The sequence below is a fragment of the Belonocnema kinseyi genome, chromosome 7 (assembly GCF_010883055.1).
Source record: "Belonocnema kinseyi isolate 2016_QV_RU_SX_M_011 chromosome 7, B_treatae_v1, whole genome shotgun sequence".
Lineage (NCBI taxonomy): Eukaryota > Metazoa > Arthropoda > Insecta > Hymenoptera > Cynipidae > Belonocnema > Belonocnema kinseyi.
The window spans coordinates 55,770,380-55,798,204 of record NC_046663.1 but is presented as its reverse complement, the minus strand read 5'-3'; the positions used below and the strand labels follow the sequence as shown (position 1 = coordinate 55,798,204).

At 31.3% G+C, this 27,825-nt stretch overlaps 1 protein-coding gene across 1 annotated transcript in view; it reads left to right on the top strand.

Annotated features, from left to right (window-relative positions):
- The window catches only part of LOC117177185 (synaptotagmin-7), an 858,402-nt gene extending 834,570 nt beyond the window's left edge, over positions 1–23,832 (top strand). Inside the window, exons 10-11 of the mRNA XM_033367709.1 lie at positions 3,938–4,150; positions 22,189–23,832. Of these exons, the coding sequence (XP_033223600.1) occupies positions 3,938–4,150; positions 22,189–22,289 (314 nt within the window). The 3' untranslated portion in view covers positions 22,290–23,832. The remainder of the gene's footprint in view (positions 1–3,937; positions 4,151–22,188) is intronic.
- The last annotated feature ends 3,993 nt before the right edge of the window (positions 23,833–27,825 follow it).

Here is a 27,825-nt window from a genome sequence, read left to right as displayed (position 1 = left end):
TTGCATGACTAAAAAGTCTTTTTTATTTTAAAATTGAACTATTTGGTTGAAAATCCGTCATTCTTTTAGAAAATAAACCTTTTTGTTAGAAAATTCGTCTGTTTCGTTAGAAATCCATATTTTCATTTGAAAAATTGGAACTGATTTGGGGAAAATTATTTGTTTTTTTAAGTTCATCGTTTTTATTAAAAAATGTTTAGTAATCAAAAATATGTTTTTCATAAACTCGATTGAAATTTAAACCTACATTTTTATTATTAGAATTAATCTGTAAAGTTCATACACTACATAAATACGTATGTTGCTCGCGCAAATATTTAGTTTAAAGTTAAAAATTAAACATTCTGATACGTCTTATTACACAAGTATACAGAGGTCTTCAGAGACCAGAGTTTAAAAAAAAATGTCATTAGTATCTGAAAAATCACGGCGCTTTTCTATACTAATTCAATTGGAAAAATTGAAAATAATGGGAACATTTGCTTTAGATCTTTTATATTAAAAGCCTTTTTAACTTATTTTAATGTTATAAGGTTTATAAACTCGATTAAAATTAAAAATTACATTACAAAGTTTCAGTTCATCAATTTTTGATAATAATTTTCCGGTGCTACGGATTCTTTTAAGTTATAATTAGGTAGTTATAAACATACCAATTCTTTATCTACTAATTCAATTAAAAGTTCTGAAAATAATGTGAAAAGTTTCCCTGAAACTTTTGAAATTAAAAAATTATATTATTTTAATTTTCGAGGGAAAATATAAATTACTGGATAAACCATTTCATTTTTTCCGAAAGGAATAATAAATTGAACGTTTATGCATTCAAATTTCTTGATTTTCATTTAAATATAATTTTTATTTGATAAATGGAAACTTAGCTTTAAAAGGAACATCAGCCTCAGATAAAGTAACCTAAAAATAATTCATGATTTTAGAAAAAATTAATATCCCTAAATTTGCATACCCCGCGCAGCTGCTGTTACACCTGACTGCGGAGCGGCGTCAATTCTCGGACAGGCTATAGAAGGGAGGGCTATTGAAGGGTCTCACTGTATCAGAAATTGGGAAAATATAATTTTACCCTTCATTTGAAATTTAAATGTAGATACTTTTGCAATTTACTATCTTTTTCGAAAAAATTTGAAATTGTTTGTCTTTCAACTGACGTGTAAAATACAGTATATGAGACAAACATTCAAAGGCGTAATATTTTAGCATATAAACGATCAAACCTTTTTATTATTATAGCTTTAAAAAAAGGGTCCTGGTCAGAAACTTTAACTAGTCATTTTTAGAGGTCGAGAAAAGTCTTTTTTCATTGTAAAGAGTTTACAAGATAAAAATATGTTCTGCTCTATAAATTTAAGTGAAAATATTAAAGTAATTTACCAGTTTTTTAAGAACTTTTAAATGATTAAACTTCCATGATTTATAGTTTTACTTTTTGAACATTTCTATAATATTCGATGAATTATTTGAAAATTTCTACCATGAATCCAAAAAGAAATTTTTATATCTACCTCGGACATTTTCACACAATTTTAGGATATGGACGGATTTATTCGAAATTTCATAAGGGAGTTTAAATTTTGGAAATTAAATCTTTGGAAATTAAATCGTTGAGAATGTTAGCGATGAAGTCTTCTCAATATTCATACATTTTTTAAACTAGAAAGTTTTCAGCTCAAAGGCTTTTGCTAATAATTTTCAGAGTCCAAAGAGATTTTTTTCGATTTTAAGTATATATTTGAATAATAAACTAATTTTGTCTCTTCTGATTCAATTGAAGAATCTGAAAATAAAATTTATGTTTCTTTTAAATCTTTAAAATAAAAAGGGTTTCAACTTATTTGAATGTTTTCACGAAAATTCTGGTTACTGGATGAAGTATTCCAAATTCTCCGAAATGAAATCAATATTTGAGCACCTAAAATATGTATATTTGTACAAAAAAAAGATTTTCATTTATTACATTGTGCTTCAAGAACAAACCTCAGCCTCTGATAAAGTAACCTAAAAGTTACTAGTGATTTTAGCAAAAATGTATGTTTCCTAGATTAAAAGATATTAGAAATTGACCAAATATACTTTTACCCTTAAATTGATTTTTATAGGAATACATTTCATTTACAATCTATTTTTAGTCAGAATTAGAAATATATGGGAAAAACTTTAAAAACTGTATATATTATCATATTCACTATCAAATCTTCTTAATTTTTATATAATAACCGGATTTTTTCTGTAAAAATAAAGCTGAAACAGAGGCTATTTTTACAGACATTCAAGTACAAATAGCTAGATTTTTTTTATTTGTGTGGACACTTCCTTTTAAGAAATAAAATGTCTCCGGTCAGAAAATGTACTTGTTAGAATTCGAAAGATGTCTTATTTCATTTTTAGGATTTAATAAGAGAAAAGTTCGCTCCATCGCTTTACATTTGTCAATTTTTTTACATTTTTAGTTTGTATATGTGAGAAAATCATATTTTCAATTTAAATTTTAGAAGCTCCATACATTATTTCAAAAGTTTTTTTCACACTCAAAAAATTTTTCATTCTCAAAATGTAAACTGCATCTTCAAATAAAGCGAAAGGCTTTTGCAAAAGTTGTCAAAACTCACAAAAAAAGTTCTTATTAAATAAAAAAAACGCTTTTTTGACTAGGTTTTTTTGATTCAACATACAAATATTTTTGTATTAAAATAAAATTTATTTGATTTTAGTAAATGACGTTACGCAGTTTCTTCAAATTGAAGAAACTATTTGTTAAAATGATTTGATTGCTTTAAAACAAAATTATTTGGATTCAAAAAAGTTACTAGAAACAATGAAAGAAATAATTCATATAGAGTAATTGATTTAAAATAACAAATTATTTCTTTGAGTCAAAGAAAAATGATCTTAATCCGCATTACTAATGCGCCTCACGATTGTGCAGGACAAATGATTTTGAATATTCTACGTTACTTTTTCCTTAGTTGAACAAATAGAGCATGCAAGTTTCTTGGAACTAGATTTGTCGAATCCGATTAATGAAAAAATATTCCCATGCAAATAAAAACGATCATTTTTGTTTGTTTTGCTTGTAATTAATTATAATTAATTAAAACTATTACACTTTGAAATTGAATTAAATTATTTGGATCATAAGGAAGCCAATTTATTTATAATTTATTATTGGATTCAAAGAAAATTTTTATTGATTTTAAACTAACCTATTCTATTGATTCAACCACAGCAGTTATTTTATTTAAAGAGATATAAAGATAAAGTAAAAAATGATATTTCTTTAATTTTAAGAAATTTTTTATTTAAAGCAATGAAATATTTCTATAATATAACTAAATATTTGCTTTGAAGTAACAAAATATTTCTCTAATTTAAAGCAAATTTTCATTCAAATGAACGAAATATTTCTTTGAATCAAATTTAAAAAATTAACAAGAAAATTTCTTTAAATGAAACAAATGTTTCTTTGGCCGTATATCAATATTAGAATGTCTTTGATTTAAATAATTTCTCTTTCATTTAACAAAACTTTTTTATTTTAGCGTTTACTGCAAAATACCGAGGCCATCAAATTGAACAATTACCTCCTTTTCTACTATTTAATTTAAAAGAAAAATAAAGTATTTTAATTTTATGATAAAATGTTCCTGCATAAATTTTTCATTTGAACAGGCGAAATGGCATTGTTTCACATAAAAAACTCAAGAATGGGGGTGGATTTTAATCACATTTTTAATTAAGGGGAATAAAAACTCTTTTAATTACACACCAACTAGATAGTACAGTTTGAGTTTGAGCGTCATTAAAATCTAATGAAGAGATCTCCTGCCCTTCAATTTATTTGTGCAAGTGAACCTTGATACTCACCCTTTGACATTAGAATAAGCTTGTTGATGCATTTTTTCGATTCAATTATTTTCAGATCCATATGTAAAAGTATGGCTGCAGTTTGGCGAAAAACGAATCGAGAAACGCAAAACGCCAATATTCAAGTGCACGCTAAATCCAATATTCAACGAGTCATTTTCCTTCAATGTCCCATGGGAGAAAATTAGGGAGTGTTCGTTGGACGTTATGGTTATGGATTTTGACAACATTGGTCGGAACGAGCTCATCGGGCGTATTCAATTAGCAGGTGCGTTCATATGATAACAATTTTCATTAGCATTCATTATTGCTCCATAATTTATTTAAAAATTTACTAGTATAGTAAATATTTGTTACCTTGAATTGAAATTTTTCCAAAACTTTGAATTTGAATACCGCTTCATATTTCAAATCATAGTTTCTGTGGAGAAAAATATATTTGTTATAAAGTACTTTAAATCTGCTATCATAACAATTTAAATTTCGAATTTCATCTTAAATTGTACTTTGCTGTTGAGCCTACTTCCTAAATAATTGATAAATAATTTTATAAGACCACAAACTTTTAGTTGCAATTTGGTTATTTTTCATTTTTTTTTAATTTGTTAAAAATTGCAGAAAATTTCAAAATTTATTAACCGTACAAGGTTCATCGAAATTCGGTAAGCGTAGAATAACTATGTTCGGTTAGCTAAAACAAAATTTAACTATATTTTTTGACCGAGAATTTGACAAATTTGTAGAAAAAAATCTTTACAAATTTGATTTCAACAGCTTTTTAAATAATTAGTTGAATTGTTATCTTTTTCCATTCTGATATCAGCCAGCTTATAATGAGTAATTCGAAAATCTTTTACTTTAAAATTTTTCCGTTTTAGATTTAATTTTGAAACGTTCATTTTTTATTTAAAAAATTTTAGAATGGAGTTTTACAGGCTAAAAAAAATACAAAATCGAAACGTTTGATATTTTGAAATTTTGAATAAAAATTTTTTTAAATTTGATCAACTGTGAATATACATAATAATTATTTTCTAAATTGAACTATACTTTACTATTAAACACTGCATAAATAATTTTACAAGACGATTTGGAATCAGGTCACATGCAGCAAGTCCCACCTACGGCATGTCACATCTGAGGCATGTCTCTTCTGCGACATGTCACATCTGTGTCATGTCACCTCTGCGGCATGTCACCTCTGCGGCATGTCACATCGACGACGTGCCTCATCTGCGGTATGTCATAACTGCGGCATCTCTGCCCAGCGGCTTCTCTCCCTCGTGGCATTTCTCACTGTGAAATTGACCTTTTTGCGGCATCTCTCACAAGTTAATATTATCCCAGTGGCATCTCTCCCTTCCAAAAATGTTTCATGTCCAATTAAAAATGACAGAACTGCGCTAAGCCACCCTGGACTAATTGTCACATCTGCTGCATCTCCTACCAGCGAAAAGTCTCCCCAGTGGCATCTCTCATCTGTGGAAAAATGTTCAAGTCCACATCAAAGTGGCAAAAATGTGGCAAGTCTCTCGCGACTGATTGTCACATCTACGGCATCTCCTATCAGCGAAAAGTCTCCCCAGTGACATCTCTTATCAGTGGAAAAATGTTCAAGTCCACATCAAACTGGCAAAAGTGCGGCAAGTCTCCCAGGATGAATTGTTACATTCGCGACATGTCTCATCAGCGGCAAGTCTCCCCAGTAGCATCTCTCCCCCAAGAAAATTTTGTAAGGACTTCTAAAAATGGCAAACATGCTTGCCGCATTTTTGCCATTTTTAGATGTCTTAACCCAATTTTCTTGGGGTAGAGATGCCGCTGGGGAGACTTACCGCACTTTTTCCACCTTTAAAACTACTTACAAACTTTTCTTGGAGGAGAGATGCCGCTGGGGAGATTTTCCGCACTTTCGCCATTTTTATAAGCCCTTAAAAAATTTTCTTGGGGGAGAGATGCCCCTGGGGAGACATGCCGCACTTTTGCCATTTTTAGAACTTCTTACAAAATTGTCTTGGGGGAGAGATGCCACTGGGGAGACTTGCCTCTGATGAGAGATGCCGCGAATGTGACAATTAATCCTGGGACACTTGCCGCACTTTTGCCAGTTTGATGTGGATTGCAAAATTTTTCCCGGATGGGAGATGACGCTGGGGATTCTTGCCTCGGGCGAGAGATGCCGCAGGTGTGACAATCAGTCGTGAGAGACTTGCCACATTTTTGCCACTTTGATGTGGACTTGAACATTTTTCCACGGATGAGAGATGCCACTGGGGAGACTTTTCACTGGTAGGAGATGCCGCAGAAGTGACAATTAGTCCCGGGAGGCCTGCTGCAGTTCAGTCATTTCTAATTCGACATTAAACATTTTTGGAAGGGAGAGATACCACTGGCAGAAGAGACATGCTACAGATGTGACATGCCTCACATGTGACATACCGCAGAGAGACTTGCCGCATATGACATGATCTGCATCTCATTTTAATTAAAACTACATCAGTTTCGTTGAAAAAAATTTATCTTTTTTATTTGGAACAACTATTTAGTTTAAAATTATTTGTTTATAGTTGAAAATGAAACTATTTCGTTGAAAATTCATGTATATTGTAGAAAAATGGTGTCTTTTTTGTAAGAAAAGTAATCTTCTCTTTATTAAATTCATATTTTTGTTTGAAAATTTAAGTCTTCTGGTTCAATTTTATCATACAAGTTGAAAATTCATCCTTAAACAAAGATAAAACTACTTGCTTGATAGTTCAACTATTTTCTTAAAAATTCATTTTTATCTGTTTGAAAAATTTGTTATTTCCAGTTAAAGATTAATAATTTCAGTTCAAACATCATCACTTTGATTGAAAATTTGTTTTTTATTTTGTTGTAAAATTAATTTTTTTACTCAAAATTTAAGTATTTCATTTTTGGTTGAAAACCGATACTTTTAAGTTCGAAATTTAACTATTTGGTTGCGAATTTATATATTTTAAAGATAAAGGGTCTTTTTTATTAGAATAGTAATCTTTTTCGTTGAGAATTGAATTATTGGTTACAAATTTATGTATCTTGTTCACAATACAATAATTTTATTTAAAAAGTTGTCAATTTGAAGCCGTTTAAATTGAATTTAATATAGTATCCACATTTATTTTACCTAAGTGTGCACTGCATTTTAAATATAAGAAGATAATATAACAATTTATTCGAATAAGTATTTAATGTCATGAAATTTAGAGATAAATTCAGAAAATAAATAATGATGTTTTTAGTATTAATAAATTATTCATTTAATTGATGGTGCTAAAATATTATGGAATATCTTGTAATATAATTTTTTAAAGCTTTCTAAATTAAAAATATTAATTGAATTCGTGAAAACTAAAGAAATATTGTTTATAATAAACTAGCGAAACTGTACATATTCCCAGTAGATTATTTTAAAAAATTCAAAATATTTGCATGTATCTATGAAATCAATATAATTCAATATAATGGTCTTAAAATTATAAGCTAATTTTCAAATTTTCTAATTATATAAAGTCTCGAATTTAAAAAACTAAATTTTTCGTTTTCCGATACGAATTTTCGACACTACAAGCTGTAACAACGTTGATTTTACCTGCATGGCTTTCCTGATAGCCTGGGTAATTTATTCTTGCTTGGCATAGGACGAAACCTAATCGTGTCGAAAGTATAATGTAATTACTCGGTACAAAAGGCTAATGTAGATGCCATTATAATAATTGAACCCTCTGCACGACTGAACAAGCATCACAAATAGCCGCTGATAATGGCGCTTTCGGTATGCACAAGCATTTTCGATCTACTACAAATGCTGAATAGTAACTCAGCCAGATAACGCATTTGCGTTCAGCAAATTGAATAGGAATAGATAGAAACAGATCTACAATTAAAAATTAAAAGCAAAAAAAACGAAAGAGCATTAACATCGAGACTGACGCCAGTAGCTGGGTGCTGATTCTCGATTCGTCTATATTTCAAATGTTAAGCATTGACGCGCGGGTTTAGCCCGGATTGGTGACCATACAGGATTCTTGCTTCTTTGTGTTTTTTTCGGTTTGAAATGCTTTTAAGTAGATTATTAGACACACATAAAGAATGTGGATAACCGGCTGTGCTCCGGAGATTTAGTTTTCTGCATTTTTCCACTTCTTTGGCGAAAAAGTTCAGGTGGTTGCAAGCACTTCTAATAAAAATCCAGCTGCAGAGTTGGGCTATTTGGGATGAAAATAAAGGTTCGTGCATGTCGATTTTCTGTAGAAAGGGGAAGTTAGGTTCACTTAGTAAGATTGGATTTTCTATATGTAAATATTCAAACAGAATATACATGGTGGCCGATTTTCAAAATTCCCCAACTTTTCCTGTATTTTCATTGACCAAGTTTACAATTTCCTTGACAATTTCTTTTTAAACTAAATGATTACATTTTCCAGGAGTTAGTTGAATTTTTATCAAAAATAGGTGAATTTTCAATTCAAAAGAACGAATTTTCTATCGAAAAAGGCGGATTTCAACTAAAATAGTTAGAGGTTCAATAAAGTAGTTTAATTTTCAACCAAATAATTCAATTTTTGTATAAAAGAATTAAATTTTCAAAATATCATTATAATTTTAAAAAGAATGTTTAAATTTTCAACATATAAAGATTAATTATCAAGAGAAAAAAATTGTAATCAAAAAGATTTATTTTCTACCAAAAACGGGAAATGCTGAATATAATACATCAATTTTCAAACAAAAAGTATAATATTCAACAACAAAAAAGGATTTTGGACAAAACAAAAACAATTGCATTTTAAACTAAATGTTTGAATTATGTAGCAGTCAGTTCAATTTACATTAAAAATAGGTGAATTTTCAATCCAAAAAGACTAATTTCCTTTAGAATAGTTAAATTTACAAAATATATCAAATAGTGGAATTTTTAACAAAATAATTAGATTTTCCAACAATTAGTACAATTTTCATCAAAATAGTTGAATTTTCAACATAAAAAAATAACTCATCAACAGAAAAGACGAATTTTCAAGCAAAAAGATTAAGTTTGCACCAAAAAAGGCAAATCAATATTTTTAAAATATTGATTGTAGTCCATGTAGACAAAAACGAAATTAACGTCAAAATTAATAAAGGCGAATGTTCTATAAAATCATTAACTTTTTGAACAATAAGTTTAATTTTCAACTAAAAAGAAAGAATGTTTAAGAAAGTAATCAAATCTTAAACAAAGTAGTTGAATTTTTAATCCGCTTTCACAGTTTATTTTTTTAAATTTAAGAAATTTAGGTAAGATAAAAATCCAAATTAAAAATCCTATTTAACGTTAAATAATCAAACTGATGAAAACTCCTGTTATAAAAAAAAAGAATCCAACGATTAAATTTGGACCACAACGAAAAAACAAAAAAGCTCCTATTGTAATCTGAAAAAATTGAAGAAAATAATTTCCGGACAACAATAAAAAAGAAAGAAGAAAAATGAACAGACAACCAACTGCAATTCAATTGTGTTTTTTAATTTTTAATTTTTATTTTGAATGTTATTTTATTGAAATTTGATAGTAATAAAAATAAAGAAGACAAAAGAAAAAAAAGAAGGAAGGGGATGTAGTTGGTTATTAAAAAAAAGAATATTTGACGGACTGGGTTGCAGTCAAGTACGCGATAGGGGGACCTAAAGCTAAAAGTGGGTTCCGCGCCACCAGAACCTCGGTAAAGGTACATTGAAAAATTTCCAGAGGTACCGGCTCAGGGATCGAACCCCGTACCTCTGAGGTGAAGTCCGAGTCCGGGTAGGCATGACTCCCCCAATGGGGAAGGGATTAATATGAGGAAGGGATATAGAATTTTTAGGTTGAACCAGAATTCTCGTGTTATTTATTTAAGTAACACGTTCGTTCCGCAATACTGCTCCGACCCAGGTTGCTGATCAATCTTTCTAGCAATCACCCCATTTTAAGAGCCTCACAAAGTCGTTATGTGAGGTTTCTGACTTGGGTCCATTAGTTTCCAAGGTCTGTTGTTTCAGGCGCCTTTCACTCAATTGACTTTCTTTTTATTAACTATTTGCCGCCATACTTTTCTGTCCTGGCATACTTCTCTAGCTTCTTTTACGTCCCGAATATTATGCGCATGAAACTCATGTCAATTGCGTTAATTTTATTCTTATCTTTTTCTTGATAGGTCCATGCCTCGTAACCGTATAATGCAATCCGTACATATATATATATATAATTATGTATTGCCATTTTAGCTGTATTTGATACATTTTTACTTCTGATAAGGGGCCCTGCTCTACGAATAACCTTCTTACCTTCATTTATGCGTCTATTTAACTCTTCATCTATCTTCCCGTCCTTAGTAAATAAGCTACTAAGATATACGAACTAATTAACTTGTTCGATTCTCTCATCATTTAACACAATATTGCATAGTGATCTCTCATTCTTTTGTTCGAACACCATAGTTTTTGTTTTATTTGCGTTAATTTTAGGGCCGATGCTCTTCGTGCTTGCATTTAGTTTATTCAACATTCTTTGCAAGTCTTCGATTGTCTCTAACATAACAACAATGTAGAAATAACGTATCCTTGTCTAACTCTTTGAATAATATCCAAACAAATACTCAATTTCCCATTTACCCTCACACTCGCTTTGATACCCATACATATTGCTTTTATAGCTTGTAGGAGCCATACATTGATTGCGTACTCTTTCAGGACTTCCCAAAGTTTACTTCTATCTACCTTGTCAAAAGCTTTTTCTAGGTCAACAAATGCACAGAAAAATTTTTTTCCTGCTCTCAAACTTTTTTTGTACTTTGCCATAAGATAAATATTTGATCCGTACATGACCTTCCTGACATAAGCGCACTTTGGACTGCCGAAGTATTTTCTTCTGTTATTTTCATTACCCTACGAATAAGTATTTTTGAATATATTTTACTTACGGTGCTTAATAAGCTAATGCCTCTGTAATTATTGTACTCGTTTTTATCTCTCTTTCTCTTGTATATTGGTACGATAATCGCTTTTTTCCAATCGTCTGGGACGTCTCCCATCTCGAAACATAAATTTATGAATTCGCACAGTCTATGTGGCATGCACGCGCCACCGTGTTTAAGCATTTCAGCGTTAATACCGTATACCCCGGCAGCCTTACCGTTTTTCAAGTTCTTAATTATATCCCTAACTTTAGTTATACAGACTTTCTCAATTGAATATTATAACGCATCGTTTTCTACATCGCAGTTGTGGTGTCCTATAGCTTTATCTACTAATTTTTCCCCTAAAATAGGATATGAAAGCGTCATGTACGCTTCTTTCTTTGCTTTTTGGGCAGCCTGAATTTCATCATTCCACCATGCATCACCAGACATTCTTCCTACAACCGCGGTACCACACACTTCGATCGCATATCTGACAATGATATCCCGGAACTTAGTCCATGCGCCCTCTATATCTTTGTTTTCTATAAGCGCTTCCCAGGTTTCTTTATCTATGCTTTCAATTATCTTGTTTTGGAAAACTATTCGAACATCCGGTTTCTGTAGGTTCTCAATTTTTATTCGCGTTTCTTTTGTTTCCTTGGTTCTCTTTTTTCTCCATCCCCTACCTAAGTTAATTTCAGATATCAGAAGGTAATAATCAGTGTTGCATTCAGAACCTCTCATGACCCTTGTATCTTTGACTAACTCTCTTAGTCTTTCATCCGCAACAACAAAGGCAATTATACTGTGGCTATTTCCTGCAGAACAGGTGTACATGTGGATCATTTTATGCCTAAACCAAGTATTTGTAATAAACATACCCCTTTCTAAGCATAGACCAACTAATTTATCTCCGTTATACTTTGTTCTTGGATCCCCAAAATTACCTAGTGCTCTTTCTGTATCCTGATTTTGGGTGCCCACCCATCCGTTCACATCTTCTAACAGAATTATCCTTTCCCCATGTTCGCAAATATTTACTGTGTCATTTAAAGTGTTCCAGAAGGCGTCGTTCACTTCTCTGCGATTACTATCAACTGGCGCATAGCATGATATGATAAATAATCTTCCGATTCCTACTTTCACTCTAGTCCACAGTAGACTGGGAGATACGAAATCATAATTTCCGAGATGCTGCTTCGCCCTTTCATTCAAAATCAGACCTACTCCTTGTCTACCATGCGATACACTATCTACTCCCGACCATATTTCAAATCCACCTTTCAGCAACCCGTTTTCTATGTCTCTACGTTCGCATCCTTTTTTTTATTTCAGGCAAACCTAAAATATCTACTTGCCTTGTCATTTTTCTTTCCTCTTTTTTATTGTAGTCCGAAATTTTTTTTTTAGATTACGGTCGGAGGTTTTTTGTTTTTTCCTTGTAGTACAAATTTGGTCGTTGGATTCCTTTTTTTTTGTAAAAGGAATTTGCATCAATTACTTTTTTAATTCAAAAAGTTTAATTTGAATAAAAGATAATTTCTCATAAAAAAGTAAAAGTTGATTAAAATTTTTATTAAGAAAGGTCAATTTTCAATTAAATAGTTCAACTCTTCACCGAAAAGTTCCATATTTAATGAAAATTATGATTATTCAACTGAAATAAATAAATTTGAATGTAAAAAACCAATGTTCAACTAAAACAGAAACGATTTTTTAACCAAAGAAAAGTAATGTTCAAATAAAATTATGAATCATCAAGACAAAAATTATTTTTAACAAAGTGGTTCAACCTTCAAGCTAATAGTTTAATTTTTCAACCAAAGAAGACGAATTTTTAAAAAACTAGTTAAATATTCAGTCAATGAAGAATACTTTTCACTGAAAAGTTGCATTTTTGTCCCAAAAGGATGAAATTTCCTTTAAAAAAAAAAGATTAATTTTTTAACCCAAGAAACGAATTAAAAAAAAATTATTTACTTTTAAATCAAGAAATATTTTATTTGAATTTTCAACACCAAAATTAATTTTCAACAAAAAGTTAATTCCCTACAAAAACAGGCTAAATAAATTAGTAACAATAATAATATATCAGAGTAGTCCCAGAACTTTATTTTAAAAGTTCCCTAAGTTACATGACTTTTTCCCGATATTCCGGTTATTCTTGACCTACGGCTACCATGATTCTATACTGTGCAAGCTAAAAAAATTTTAAACAAAATTGGTTTGGACATCATAGTATATATTTAACCAACCAGTGCAATATTCCCTTCATTTATTATTCAAGAGATTGTGAATAGTTTACATCGAAAGTTTTCATTTCCCCTGAAAGTAATGCTGACACCGGAACTTTCTAGGGAGTTTATAAGCTGCCCAGCAGAAACTCAAAAATAATCCACAAAAAGCTCGTAACTACATTATCCAGAGAAGCCGTGGCAGGTATTCGTGCTTATCTCCTGTAAAAACTTTTTAATTTTCTCCAATCCCTCTCCTGATATACCTGTGTATTTTATGTTGCTAGGCCCGAAAATTTTTCAAAACAAGAAATGGTAAGAAAAAAAGGGTAGACCTTGAATTTGAACAAAAAATCGTCTTCCAATAGTACATTGCATAAAATATAGCCTAAAATTAATTAATAATTTAATTTATAGTATGCAATATACCTAATTCACTTCTTATCCTAGATGATGGAATCGAATCCATCTCAAATCAGGAAAGTTCTACACTTTAAGGCACTTTGAACGAGCATCGGTTTCGCTTGATCCACTATACGCCTAAAAGGATGAACTGTTGAACGTAATGTTTTTACCACATAATTTAAAGGCAATTATATAGGTTTAGAAAGAGATCTTACTCCAGAAAATGTTTTTTTTTTGTAATGGAAAATAGAATGATTTTTGCGCCTTTAACCGGCAGCACTGTGGCTGTTGTGTACGATGAGCAGCCGGTGTTGCCGGTTTCAGGCGAAAATTTATTTTCAATCGCAAAAAAAAAACGAAAACATTTTTAGGAAAAATAACTCTGTTAGGTGTTAAAAGATTACGTTGAAAAATTCATGCTCTTATACGTATAGTGGATCATGCGAAACCGAGACTTCTGCGAATCGTTTGAAGCGCCTTAAGTCGCAAAATCTCACTGGAGCGACATATTTTGTTTTCAGAGAAAATGAGGTAACACATATTTTTACGATTTAGAAAAAATTTCACAAAGCTGCTAGAATTGTAATTTTGATGATTTATTAAAAAAAAGTCAATTTTTTCTTTGAAGTTCTATAGTTTTTGATCTACTTCAGATATTTTTATTTACTTTTTGGATCCGGGGGAATCACTTTTCATGACAAAGCCACGCTTATGTTTTTTTTCCAATTTTTTGTGGATTTTGAATTTTTGCATAGAACCCATGCTGTGAGATTTATGTGCGCTGAACGATTTGCGTAGACAGGATATATATATATATTTATTTTATCAAATCGCACTTTCGTATTTTCTTAGAAAATAACGTAAGGTACACAAAAAATTGAATATAAAATTTTGCACGCGTAGAAAAATTCTCTAAAAAGGTTTTATGTCTACATTTATTTCTTTATTCCTTTTGTATTTTTTCCTATAAGAGACAAATTCAAAGATTATATTTTTCAAAAAAAATCTACATGGTCTTTAAAGTGGGTCCGGACAGATAAGGCTGAAAGAATGACTACCATATATAAACAGAAAGATAGAAAAATATTGCAAAAAACAAAAAAGAAGAGGTTATTAAAAAAATCTTAATTTCATGTTTCTAAAATTCGTAGACAATAATGCAGAAAAGTTACTTTGAAACTCCACCTTTTTTACTTTTTACGACATTTTATAGAAATTTCCACTAACAGAAAGAATGCATCGAATCGATTGTAGCAGGCTAAACCATTTTGGTGGCCGAAATCATTTTTTCCTGAAAATATAATTTTCCTATTTTTTCATAATCGTTGCAAAATATCGAAAAAGAGCAAGTCATTTTTTGCAGAAATTTTTTTAGATATGAAAACTTTTATCTTTAATTTTTTTTATCTCTTAGTGTTTGCGAGAAAAACGCAAAAAATCATTTTATTTTATATTTCGGTATGTTAAAATGCTTAAAACTTTTACAAATTTTAAAAATAAAAATAATTCCAAATATTAAATTTGTTTCAATTCTAGAAATTTTCAAAAGTTTTGTTTTTTATAAATTTACCATCAATCTCTAAAATATCGTACATTTTTCAATTTTTTGGTAGTTTATAAGTTTACCTAAAATTTCCAAAATCTCCTAAATTCATATTAAACTGAATATAAAGTTTCTGAAAGTTCTCCATGTAAGCAGCAATAATTGTGCCTGTGATAAAAAATGCGTTTGCAATAATGCATTTGTTATCAAAAATATTTAAATATTTCTTTTGAATTTCTATAGTTTTTGATCTACTTCAGATATTCTAATTTTATTTTCGGGTCCCGGTTAATCTATTTTCACGGAAAGTTATGACAGTTTTAGAAGTTTTAAAAATACGTTTCGCATATTTCTTTGATTTTTATCGTTATATCCCAGTGGGCACGAAACAATGAACATTCCAATAACGTCTTTGGAGCGTTCCTCGGACGTTCAATGTCAGTCCAGTCAACGTCTATAGGACGTCTAATATCCTAAATATGTTCTAAATATGTCTTAAAGACATAGGACGTTTGCGGGACATATTTCCAATGAACACTAGGCATCTTAAGGACATCCCTAGGATGTCCAATAGACATGTCCCAAAAGACGTATTAGGAATGTCCGGAAGACGTCTTGAAGACATCCAAAATTTTTTCGCCCAATGGGATCCTTTTTCACTTGAAAGAAATTATATTCTTATCTTTATTTGGGCGAAAGAAAAACGCCTAACGTAGTTTGTGAATGATCCCTAAAGTTAGGCTTTCTAAAATTCCTGGCAGATTTAAGTAATTTGTGGTAATAAACGTTTAATTGTAAAATTTTATCGGTATTTCATGGTAACTTATCGCTTCAGGTTTATTCAGTCTGGCAAAGAATCTGTCAGCGCGATTAACTTGATAATTCATAATTGATCATGGATCACTTTCATTATTTACGCCTGCCATAAAATTTTCTCTCCCTAGGGATTACAAAGTAGAAGTTTGACCCCGCTTTGTCGCCATTTAAAAGGACTTGATTTTTAGTCCATGTATCAGAATCGACAACTTTTCTCCTACAATTCTTTATTGTTTGATGTCATATTTTAATCACATAATCTAAAGAGATAAATACAACTCCCCTTAGAGATTTTTTTTCTCGAAAAATGGTCTTCTTTTTTTCTTTTCTTTTTAATTTTGTAATTAATTGAAAATATAATGCATTTTATGCGCTTGCGAACAAGCAAATCGCCACTGAGAGTGTACCCATCGTAAACCTAAAATCGGCGGTCCCGGTTTCTGAAGACAGGGGAAGATCGAGCGGTTTATTTTTTCGACGATCGTGGAACCCGGGGTGGACTGACTGCCTGTTATGCCTCACCCGACTTTCCTACTGTTACAGAATTAGAGGCGGTCGAGAGAAATAAAAAATTATTAAAATATTAAGAAACTCAATTTTAATAGACTAGATTTATCAGATAATGGCGAGATGAAAAGGAAGTTCTCACGAAAAAGCTGCGAATTGTATAGCCTTCAAGTGTAAACAGGAGCGAACTCAGAAAAATATTTTGGGGGAGGGGTAAAAAAAATATATACTGTGTGGACACAATGGGGCTTACATACATGGCGAATCGAATGCTACCCGAATTGCACAATAACAGGGGTGAAGCTATTATACGGGGGTATTTTCATATTTCGCGACTTTAAAATTGCATTCGGATCGGTCATTCGGTCAAGTCCATGCATCTTCGGATCAAGTTTATCATAGTTTCCATGATTGCGTTCGAAACTTCAAATGGATACAAGTGTCAAAACAATATAGGTTATGTTACATAGTAATGACAAATAATAGAAGTGTTTAATTAATAATGAAATGAGACATGTGAACTGAGAAGTAAGCGTTAATTTTTTTCTGTGCCAATAACATTATGTAATATCTGCTGAGTGACAAATACTATAAAATAGTAATAATATTCTGCGCTTCCAGTGGGCGTAGAGTGAAGTGTGTTAACCGCTTATTTACGAGATAAAACAGGTATGTTATGAATAGACAGGATATGTTTTAAATAAAGTGCATGAAATATTACATGCGTAAACTTTATATTGACATTACCTACATTTACTGACAGCGATTAGGGCAAACAGGTGAATCTGAACATAACCTCGAAATAATGACAGATCGGCCCGGCATGTTTATTATACTTTCGATTGATTATTCTTTGCCAAAGAAGTGTTTGGTGGTTTTGTATGTTTATCACTGACAGTGTCGGCAGTAGTAATTTAAATAAAAATTACTTATTAACAATTTAACAGTCATTACTTATTAATCATTCTAATAAGTTAAACATTATTTCTGAACTTAAAATTTTAAATTTTAAATATAGAATTTAAAATTTCCCAAGTCTGGGGATTGATCAGCCTAAAATTAATAATCTGAGTCATTCTGATGGTATAGGCATATTAAAAAGATAACTCAAAGCAATTTTACTTGCCCGGAGTTTAATTGATACAATTTTTATGGATTTTTTTTTATTTTAGAAAATGTTTTCTCTGGACCTCATTTCAAAATTTGGTTTAATTAACCAATTAAATAAATTAAACACTTGTTGGTGATAGGATTGTACCAGTAATAAATCTAGAAGAGAAATTTTAGGCTGATATTTACAATCCAATTTTTTTTTAAATTATTCTATTTACGAACTTGCTATATCTGGATCTGATTTCTCAATTGGCACTTGATCAGCACCTAAAATCAATTTTAAGTACTTTTGATGGTATCGGTGTATCAAAAAAAAATCTCGAAGCAATGTAAGAAGTCCAAATTTTAATTAATAAACTTTTTATGTATTATTTTTATTTTAGAAAATGCTTTTTCTAGACCAACTTTTTCTTTGAATTATTGTATTTTTGAAATTACTTTCTCTGGATATGGTTTGCAAACTGGCATTTGGACAGCCCCTAAAATTACTTCTGAGTCAATATAATGGTATAGGTGTATCAGAAAGGTATCTTAAGGCAATTTAACTTGCCCAAATGTGAATTAATAAAGTCATTAGGGATTTTTTTTATTTTATAAAATACTTTCTCTGGACGTCATCTCAAAATTTCGTTTTGTCAATCTATAATTAATATAGGATAGCCTCCAGGGGAAAAGATAACAACTGAAATAAAATTTCCAGAATTAGTGTGTGCACTTCTAACAGCATAATTTCAAGTTGAACGAGGCCTCAAACAAATACATTAAAATAACATTTCCAGTGGCTTTGAATTTCACTCAAACATTCTTATTTTCTAATAAGATACAAATCATGTATGAATTTACTTTTTAGACCTGATGAAATAGATAATTATAGAATAATATCCGAAAAATTGGAATAAAAATTCCGACCTAAAATTTAGCTTCTACATTTCTTTTCGATGCATTACTATCCTGAGCGATTTTTTCATTTATTTCAGTAGTTGATCAAACGAAATTTTGAGATGAGGTCCAGAGAAAACATTTTGGAAAATAAAAAAGTCCCTAAAAACTTTATTAATTATAATCCGGGCAGTCGAATTGATTCGAGATTTTGTTTTATACACCGATACCCTCAAAATTACTTAAAATTGATGTTAGGGGCTGATCAAATGCCAGTTTGCAAACCATATCCAAAGAAAGCAATTTCGAAAATACAATAATTCAAAGAAAAAGTTGGTCCAGAGAGCATTTTAGGTGCTGATCAAGTGCCAATTTGAAAATCCGATCCAGATATAGCAAGTTCGTAAATAGAATAATTTAAAAAAAAATTGGAATGTAAATATCGGCCTAAAATTTCTCTTATAGATTTATTACTGGGACAACCATATCACCAACAAGTGTTTAATTAGTTTTATTGGTTGATCAAACCAAATTTTGAAATGAGGTCAAAAGAAAACATTTTTTAAATAAACAAAATCCCTAAAAATTGTATCAATTAAACTCCAGGCAAGTTAGATTGCTTCGAGATATCTTTTTGATACATCTATACCATCAAAATGAGTCAGATGATTGATTTTAGGCTGATCAATCCCTAGCCTTGGGATAAGGTCCAGAGATAAAGATTTTTCATCAATATTGATTAAAATGCACCAATTCTATCTGCATTTCCTGATGTGTACTTCTCCTAGGATCGATCGGTGTAAAAAACAATGGTAATCAAATTTTTAATTCAGAAATAATGTTTAACTTATTAAAATGATTAATAAGTAATGATGGTTAAATTGTTAATAAGTAATTATTGTTTAAATTATTACTGCCGATACTGTCAGTGATGAACATACAAAACCACCAAACATTTCGTTGGCAAAGAATAATCAATCGAAAGTATAATAAACATGCCGGGCCGATGTGTCATTATTTCGCGGTTATGTTCAAATTCACCTGTTTGCCCTAATTGCTGTAAGGAAATGTAGGTAATGTCAATTTAAAGTTTACGCATGTAATATTTCATTCACTTTATTTAAAACATATCCTGTCTATTCATAATATACTGGTTTTTACCTCGTAGATAAGCGAGAAACACAATTCACTCTTCGCCCACTAGAAGCGCAGAATATTATTAATATTTTATAGTATTTCTCACTAAGCAGACATTCCATAATGTTATTGGCGCAGAAAAAAATTGACGTGTACTTCTCAGTTCACATGTCTCATTTCATTATTAATTAAACACTTTTATTATTTGTGATTACTATGTAACATAACCTATATTGTTTTGACACTTGTATCCATTTGAAGATTCGAACGCAACTATGGAAACTATGATAAACTTGATCCGAAGATGCACGGAGTTGACCGAATGGCCGATCCGAATGCAACTTTAAAGGCGTAAAATATGAAAATACCCCTGTATAATGGCTCCTCCGCTGATATTGTGAAATTCGGGTAGCATTCGAATCGCCATGTATGTAAGCCCCGACGTGCCCACCATGTATGTATATCCCATGAATAGCTTCCCTGGCGGACCGAAGGAACCGAATGGAACCTCTACAAAGTACCCGAAAAGACCCCATTGGGTCCCCATGTGGTTTCTTTTTAATAAACTCAAAAAAACAGCAGAAGAAACTTTTAAATTGTTGAAATTCGGATTCTGCGTTAAAATTTGGTATAGAAGGTCACGAAATAATCGCAATAGTTTTTGATTTTTGCAACGATAAAATTAAAAAAAAAAGTAAAAGCCGTATAACGCCTGTTGGAATTTTAACGTAGAATCCGAATTTCAACAATTTAAAAGTTGATTTTGGTGTTTTTTCGAGTTTATTAAAAAGGAACCGAATGGGGACCCAATGGGTTCTTTACGGGTACTTTGTAGATGCTCCATTCGGTTCCTTCGGTCTGCCAGGGTTAGCGGCGTCGACCTTCAATACGAAAGGCCACAAGTTGCGGGGAGGGGGGGATGGTTGAACCCCCTAAATACCTCCGATGGATCCGCTACTGAATGTAGATCTTGAAAATAAAATAACTTGTTCTTCTATACTTTTCCGATTCAACAATTTCCCATTCTTGACGCAGCATCTTTCTTCAGCATTTTTTGTCGTAAAATCTGAAAAGAGAGAAGAAAGGTATCTTTTGTTGCGAAAACATTTCGATCACATCCTTTGTGTGTATGAGGTATATTTCTGATTTCCTGGTATTTGCTTTTATCTTTCGATATCACCCGTCGATAATAATCACGCTTTAGTGATGACTTTTCATTATTGCACGTTGAAGGCCTCTTACAATTTTTAACATTACAGAAAACATGTCTGAAGTACGTTTTCATTCCTTGAATAAATGTCCTGATCTAATTTAAAAAGAAATATTAGATGCAAAATTATCAAAACTCTCAACAGAAATTGAACTTATTAACCGATTTTCTTCTATCTTTTTTTAATAGTCTTCTCATCATCTAATGATCCTCATGCAGCCTATTAAAGTTCTATTCCCTATAATTTTAATAATTCTTTATATATTTCAACCGGCTCTAATTCTCTCTAACCATAGGAAGGTTAGGTGAGACATGACAGGCAGTCAGTCAACCCCCTGAATTCCAGTATTGTCGAAAAAATAACACGCTCGACCTCCCGCTGTGTTATTAAGAAACAGGGAGCGCCGGTTTTCGTTTAACCATGAGACCACTCATGGTGGCGGTTTGCTCGTTCTCAGGCGCATAAAATGCATCATATTTTCAATTTATCAAAAAAGAGACCATTTTTCGAGAAAAAAAACTCTAAGAGGGATTGTATTTGGCCGTTTAGATTAGGTGGTTAAAATAGGTCATCAAACAATTCATAATTGTAGCAGAAAAGTTGTTGTTTGTAATACATGGATAAAAATTCAAGCACTAGAAAGCGCCTTAATGTCATGTGATGAGTGGGTCTTGTGACCAGATTCCTGCCTTACCGCGACTTTTTTTCTTTCCCAACTTATTATCAAATGAAACGCCACATCGAGTTGAAAATTCGGGATACTGAACAAGAAGCACTAAGAATGGTGGTTCTGGTCCTGAATTTTTATAATTATAAAAAAAGTTTTTTGTTGTAAATATTTTGTTTTGCTTTTTTCATGGTTATTCAAAATTAGGACCAGATCCACCTTTCTTAATGCTTCTTATTTATTATCTCACATTTTCAACACGATGTGGCGCTTCGTGTGCAATAAAAAAAGTTAGAAATCTCGTCACGTGACCCACTCATCACATGGCCTTAAGAGATTCTGCGACTTTAAAATTTTTGAAATTCGGATTCTACGTTAAAATTCCCTATAGAAGGTCACGGCATAATCGAAATAGTTTTTTCTTTTGCAACGGTAAAAAGTTAAAAAAAATATAAGACGTATAACGCCTGTTAACTGCTACTTACAGGCGATGCGTTTGTAGTGTAGCATTCAACAGACGTTATACGTCTTGTATTTTCTTTTAACTTTTTACCGTTGAAAAAGAATATAGCGATTATTCCGTGACCTTCTATAGGGAATTTCAACGTAGAATTCGAATTTTAACCATTTAAAAATTAATTTTGCTGTGTTTTCGAGTTTTTAAAAAGGAACCGAATGGGCACCCAATGGGGTCTTTACGGGTACTTTGTAGAGGCTCCATTCGGTTCCTTCGGTCCGCCAGGGCTGATTTGAAATGGTTTCGATTATGACTATTTTCAGTGTGATAGAAATAATGATTTTATATTATGATATAATTACGCTTTATATCTTATCCTGCTAAATTTTGTTGTAGGGAAAAACGGAAGTGGAGCAAGTGAGACGAAACACTGGCAGGATATGATCACAAAGCCCAGGCAAACCATCGTTCAGTGGCACCGTCTTAAGCCTGAATAAACCACCACTTCCACTCCGTCGAGTTTAGTTCCTTTCATGTACGTAACTCACATCCTGATGTACAAGTGATAACATGAAAATCATATATGTTCTCTAGCGTGTTATTCATCAAAATCTACCATGTTTCTGCTCCAAGGGACGCAAAGCATACGAGAAAATGGTTACAGGGTGATGAAGACAGAAATGCTAGAGGACAGCGAAGGAAAACGAGGAAACTGTATGTAAAGATAGGCAATGGTATACAAGAAATGAAATTGAAAAGGCTAGAGAATCAATCGGGAATAGTTTGAAGAATAGGAAAGGTTTCTGAACAGATAAGAAAAGAGCTTGAACACGATGTCAGAAAGTTCATTCTCTCGAATAATCTTATTCCTCGTTCCCTTGTCGTCATGATAAACTGACGACTGACATCGTACTACCCAGTGCCAGACTTTAAAATCGCTATGAAATACTACCTTTGCGAAGATTTTCACGCAGAAAACCTTTCTGTAACATAAATGAAAATTGAGCTTCTAAAGCATCCTGACCGCACAGTCAATAAAATCCTCTTCAAGAAGAATTTAATCTCGTTGACGAAGAGGGATGAAATCCATGGAAGGTTTTTTTTGTGAGAATCGTCGCCTCGTGACTAATTAAGTAATTTTCTAGCTCGGTAATAAGAAGTCTTGTAAGTATATAATGTGTTAAAGAAAATTTTCTCGTGCGAAGGTAGAACGCTTTTGCGATGTTACCATACTGACAACATCGAACGTTATTTCTACGAACGATAAGATCCAGCGTTACTGAACATCATTTCTTGTGGTCATCATAATCTGCAAATGGTCACAGGCCGTAATCCATATATTCGAGGGAATGTAGTATTAGGGCAAGCTTTCTTCGCGATCCTTTTTTGAATTCACTACTTGGAACAGAAATTTTAATTTTAATCAAGGCTTTTTTCTTTGAATTCAATTTGTTCAAACTTGACTAGTTTATGCAAGTTTGACAGGAAGTTTGCCTGTGATAAATTTTCGAGTTTTTCTTTCTTATCTGTAAATAGGAACAACTTGAAAACCAATTCAAGTAGTGAACCATCAAAAATCGATATCTTCATTACTCTTACTAAAACCGGACTTTCTCCTCTAGTTTCCGTGCAGAAATCATCCCTATCTAATTTTTGGACAAATTTTTGATTGCCAGTGTGCGAAGGCATAAGCAAGATAAAATGCATTCTAGTATTCAAACCCTAAAGCGAATGTGTTACTACAGATGAAAAAAGCGACGGGAACTTTTATTCAGAGTCGCAAGTCGATAGATCAAAAAGCTTTCAATAAAAAGAACTGACATTTGATCTCTTTTTGAGACATCAGATCATTTCTTAATATAGGAAGACGGTATTTCCTATCGAGAGCCTTTGAACAGATGATCCTGATACTAAAGTGTTTAGACCATATCACTGGTACATAAACTTTTGATTATTAGCAGCAATTGATAAAAAGGCAAAATATTTTTGACGGAACTTTTGTATTGTAGAATCAAAGAAAAAAAAAATGAAAAAAAAGGATACATACAAGATGCCAGAAATTTTTTTGGGGAATTTCAAGTAATCAATTGTGATTGGTGTACCTTATTCATACACTAGAATTAAATTATTATATTATATACTGGTAGTCTGCTGTTGTTAACAATAAATTCAGGCATCCGGCGACAACTCGTTTGCGAGAATTTCCGGGGAACAGTGTTGATATGACAACTTCACCAACTGAAGGGAAACGGATTGTTGGAATTATGCACGTGTTACAAATAACAATGCCTATCAAGTAATTAAATGTACAAATTAATTAGCAAAATTGATTAAAAATTCAGAAGCTACAGCTCTAGATTGAATGGCTTGGTCAAAATCGTTACAACACTCTATATCTGACAGTAATGAACTTTGAAATCGTAGCATGTAAACATTTTATATTAGAAGTGTTCAAGTTCTCACAAATGCAAATAGGAGCGTTACACTTAAGGAAAACGAGGTCTTATTCTGAAAGAATTGAGGATTCAAACAATTCGTTTCTTTTTTAGTTCTTGAATCAGAACAGGTATGAATTACACAAAAAATCGGTTCCCTTAGCAGATTCCAACGCGTTGTGATATCATTCATCCCCTAGCTGAAAGCTTTGGTATCACATGTCTGGCACTCCGAATAAAATTCGTCAGCCTGAGGTTGACTGTCGTTCTCGACACTGTTTATTTGTATCAGGGCGTGTGTACTTTTATCGTTAAGCGTTATCGTTGAATAAGAAAAAAAACTTTGCAAAAGACCTTCTTATTAACTGCAGCAGAACCCTACTGTGTACCGTATTGCTAAACCAAAAGGGAAGACATACAGTAGCGCTTAGAGTGTAAATTAATTATAGTCTACGATATAAAAAATATGGGCAAATGGTTATATATGATTATATATAATATACATATACTATTGCATAGCACATGAAAACTTAGATACTGTTTGTATGTTGTAGCCTGTAAATACACCCTCTTCACCTGATTTGTTTGACGTGCGTTGAGGTTTCGAAGTCTTACACAAAAATATTCTTGTTCACAAGAATACATATTTAGGATGTACTTATTTTAAAAAGTGTTATTTGACAGGCTTCGTATTCCTTAATCAATTCTAGTGGAGAGAGGTTGCGTTGTGTATAAAATTTTGTTGCACACATTGATCGTACAAATCTTACATCTGCGAGTGGAAATTTTATCTATTGTCAATAAGGTATATTCGAGGCGATTTGTTATTTCTATTTCAAATGTTTATTCGTAGTGTAAAAATCTGTGTCGTTACACTAATTAAATATTATAAGGAGGTTTCTAGAAAAAGATTTATCTCATGAGAGGCATTGTTGTGTGAGAGATTATCTTATAATTTGGACCAGTTGTACATACAATAAGATTTCTGACTATGAACCCTTTGATTTATGACATTCGGTTCTGGTTTCTGATTTATATTTATTTTGTAGGAGAAGATATTTTATTCTCAACGTACTTTAACGGTCAGCGGAGAAATTGGGAGCTGCTTGAGTATCTAGCGTAAAGGAGTAATGCATTTACATTTAAGTATGATTACTTTATATTGTGATGTATGTCAAGTGTGTCTAAAGTTTGGCGACAAGCGAACTCAAATTAGCGGGGATACGGCGAACTTCCAATGAAGAAAAATGTTCGATGTTAAAATTCTTGCGCTTTTGACATTGCGCAGTAAGAAAATACCTTCATTTGAAAAGCCATAGAGAAATAATAAATATAGAGGATAGAGGAATGTAGAGATTTCATTGGCAAATTTATGCTCATGAAAATCATAAATCCAGGAAAGAGTGAAATTCACGCTCGCGATCTGCCTTCTAATATATTAATTATACAGTAATCCCGTGTAGAAAATGCCCAGCTTGGCCTCTTTATTTTTTTCTACAAAAAATTCCAAGTCCGATCACCAACTAAAAAAAAATATATATATAACTTCAAAAACAAAGACTAAATTGTTATAAAAAACTCTACAACAATTTCTATCGTAATATTTTCTACCTTCTTTGGGAAATAATATGTTTTTTTTTTCAATTTTTTTATAAGAACTGGGTTATGAGAATAGAAAATAAATCGAGGAATTTAATACTTTATGTTTGTCATTAGATTTAAAAATATAAGGAATTTAATGTATGAACAATTCACATTTTAAAAATCTCAGTAGTTTTTTTTTGGTTTTAGTATACTACTTTTTAAACAAAAATATTTTAATTAAAATTCAGTTATATCAATCTTGAGTTGGAGGAAATATACAGTTTAATTGTAATCTCGCGCCAAATTTCGAAGTCTTTCTTGTTAACTCATCCGCTCATTCGCGGATTTGTAATTAACTTTCTAATTTATTTTCAACATTTAAAAAATTAAGAGATACGATTTCAATTTGTTTATAAGAAGGAGGTGTCATTTGTTCGACTTAAGACATATGTGTTTTCTTCACGTGACTTTATTTCGGTTGAACCACCTGATCGTATTTTCTTTCTTTTATCATAGAAAATAAAAATCATTCACGAGGAGGTGAAAAAGTTGATAATATTGCAAAATTTATAAATAATTTATTAATGAATTTTTTAAAATTTATAATATTAATCCTAACTAGAAAGAATAATTACGATTTAAAAGATGCATTTTAATTTATGAATAAAATTGTTTTAACGATTTTTTTCTGAAATTTATAGTATTTATTGGACACTAAAAAAAATATTTATCGGAAACAAAAGGTTTTAGATGAAATTTACATCGTATACAGTGAAAGAAAAAACACATTTGTTGACAGAAGTATTTTTCTAAACAACAACAATTACTCTACTATTTATTGTCATTTTTAACAAATTATAAACTTTAATGGACTTATTTTGGAGCGAAAATTAACTTATAGTATATTTTTAATGATTTATACATGAAATATTGACTATATTTAAAAATTTGATCTAAAAGTTAGATTAGAATGGGTATTTCAATTCCTGTCATCTATAATTCGTATTCTTTGCATAATATGGATGAAATTTTTTGCTGCATACATTGATTAAAGCTTATTCAAGCTTCAAATTCATAAAATCTTACATGAATAAGTGAAATAATTGCTTTCTCGCTTTAAAAACTTTTTGGCAAAAATGTGTTTTTTCATTGTATACGACGGAAATTCTACCTAAAACGAATTATTTTTTATGCAGATTTGATTTTAGTATTTAATCATTCTTTTAAACTTCACAAAACAATCATAAAAAACATTTTTATAAAAAAAAAAAAAAAATCTTTTAAACTATACCTACTCTTTCTAGTTCCAGTTTTCGGCACCAAGTGGCGAAATGGTACCACCATTCCGAAGTAGCTTTGATACAATTCACACTTATTTGCATTTTTTCTATACAAAGATTCTTTAGTCAAAAGCTATAAGTATAAAATAAAATTCCTTTTATTTTTAACTTATTACTTTTGAAAAAAAGACGTTTTGTATATAATAATATGTTAATTTTGCATCAACGCTAATGACTCCTAATTAAACTCAGTTTTCAAAATTTTTTAATGCTCTTGCAGGGAAATAAAGAGCCAACTCAAAATTTCCACACGGGATGAGAAATATTAAGGTTGTAAGAAAAAGAGAAAGCCAAATAGGCAATAGGATTTTGGACACAAATTTACTGATAAGTTATTGAATGTCACGTATTAAATGTATCGCAACTGTTATAAATACTGCATTTAATGCAGTATAAGTACATTTTTCTCGAAATAGTAGATCTGATTCGTGACGAACGTTTATTCTGATCTTATAATTTTGCCCGAAAATCTGCAATAGTATTTTTTCAAATTTGTCGTTGTTTGCAATTTTTTAATGAAGGTATATTTTTTAAGTTTCCATAAAATATCAACTAACGATTAAATGCCTGCTACCACAATTCACGGAGAAAAATGGATGTTTACCCTGAACATCTTGAATGTTTCAGTTTAACATAAAAATCGATGTAGGCCTATTAGGGACTATACTTAAATT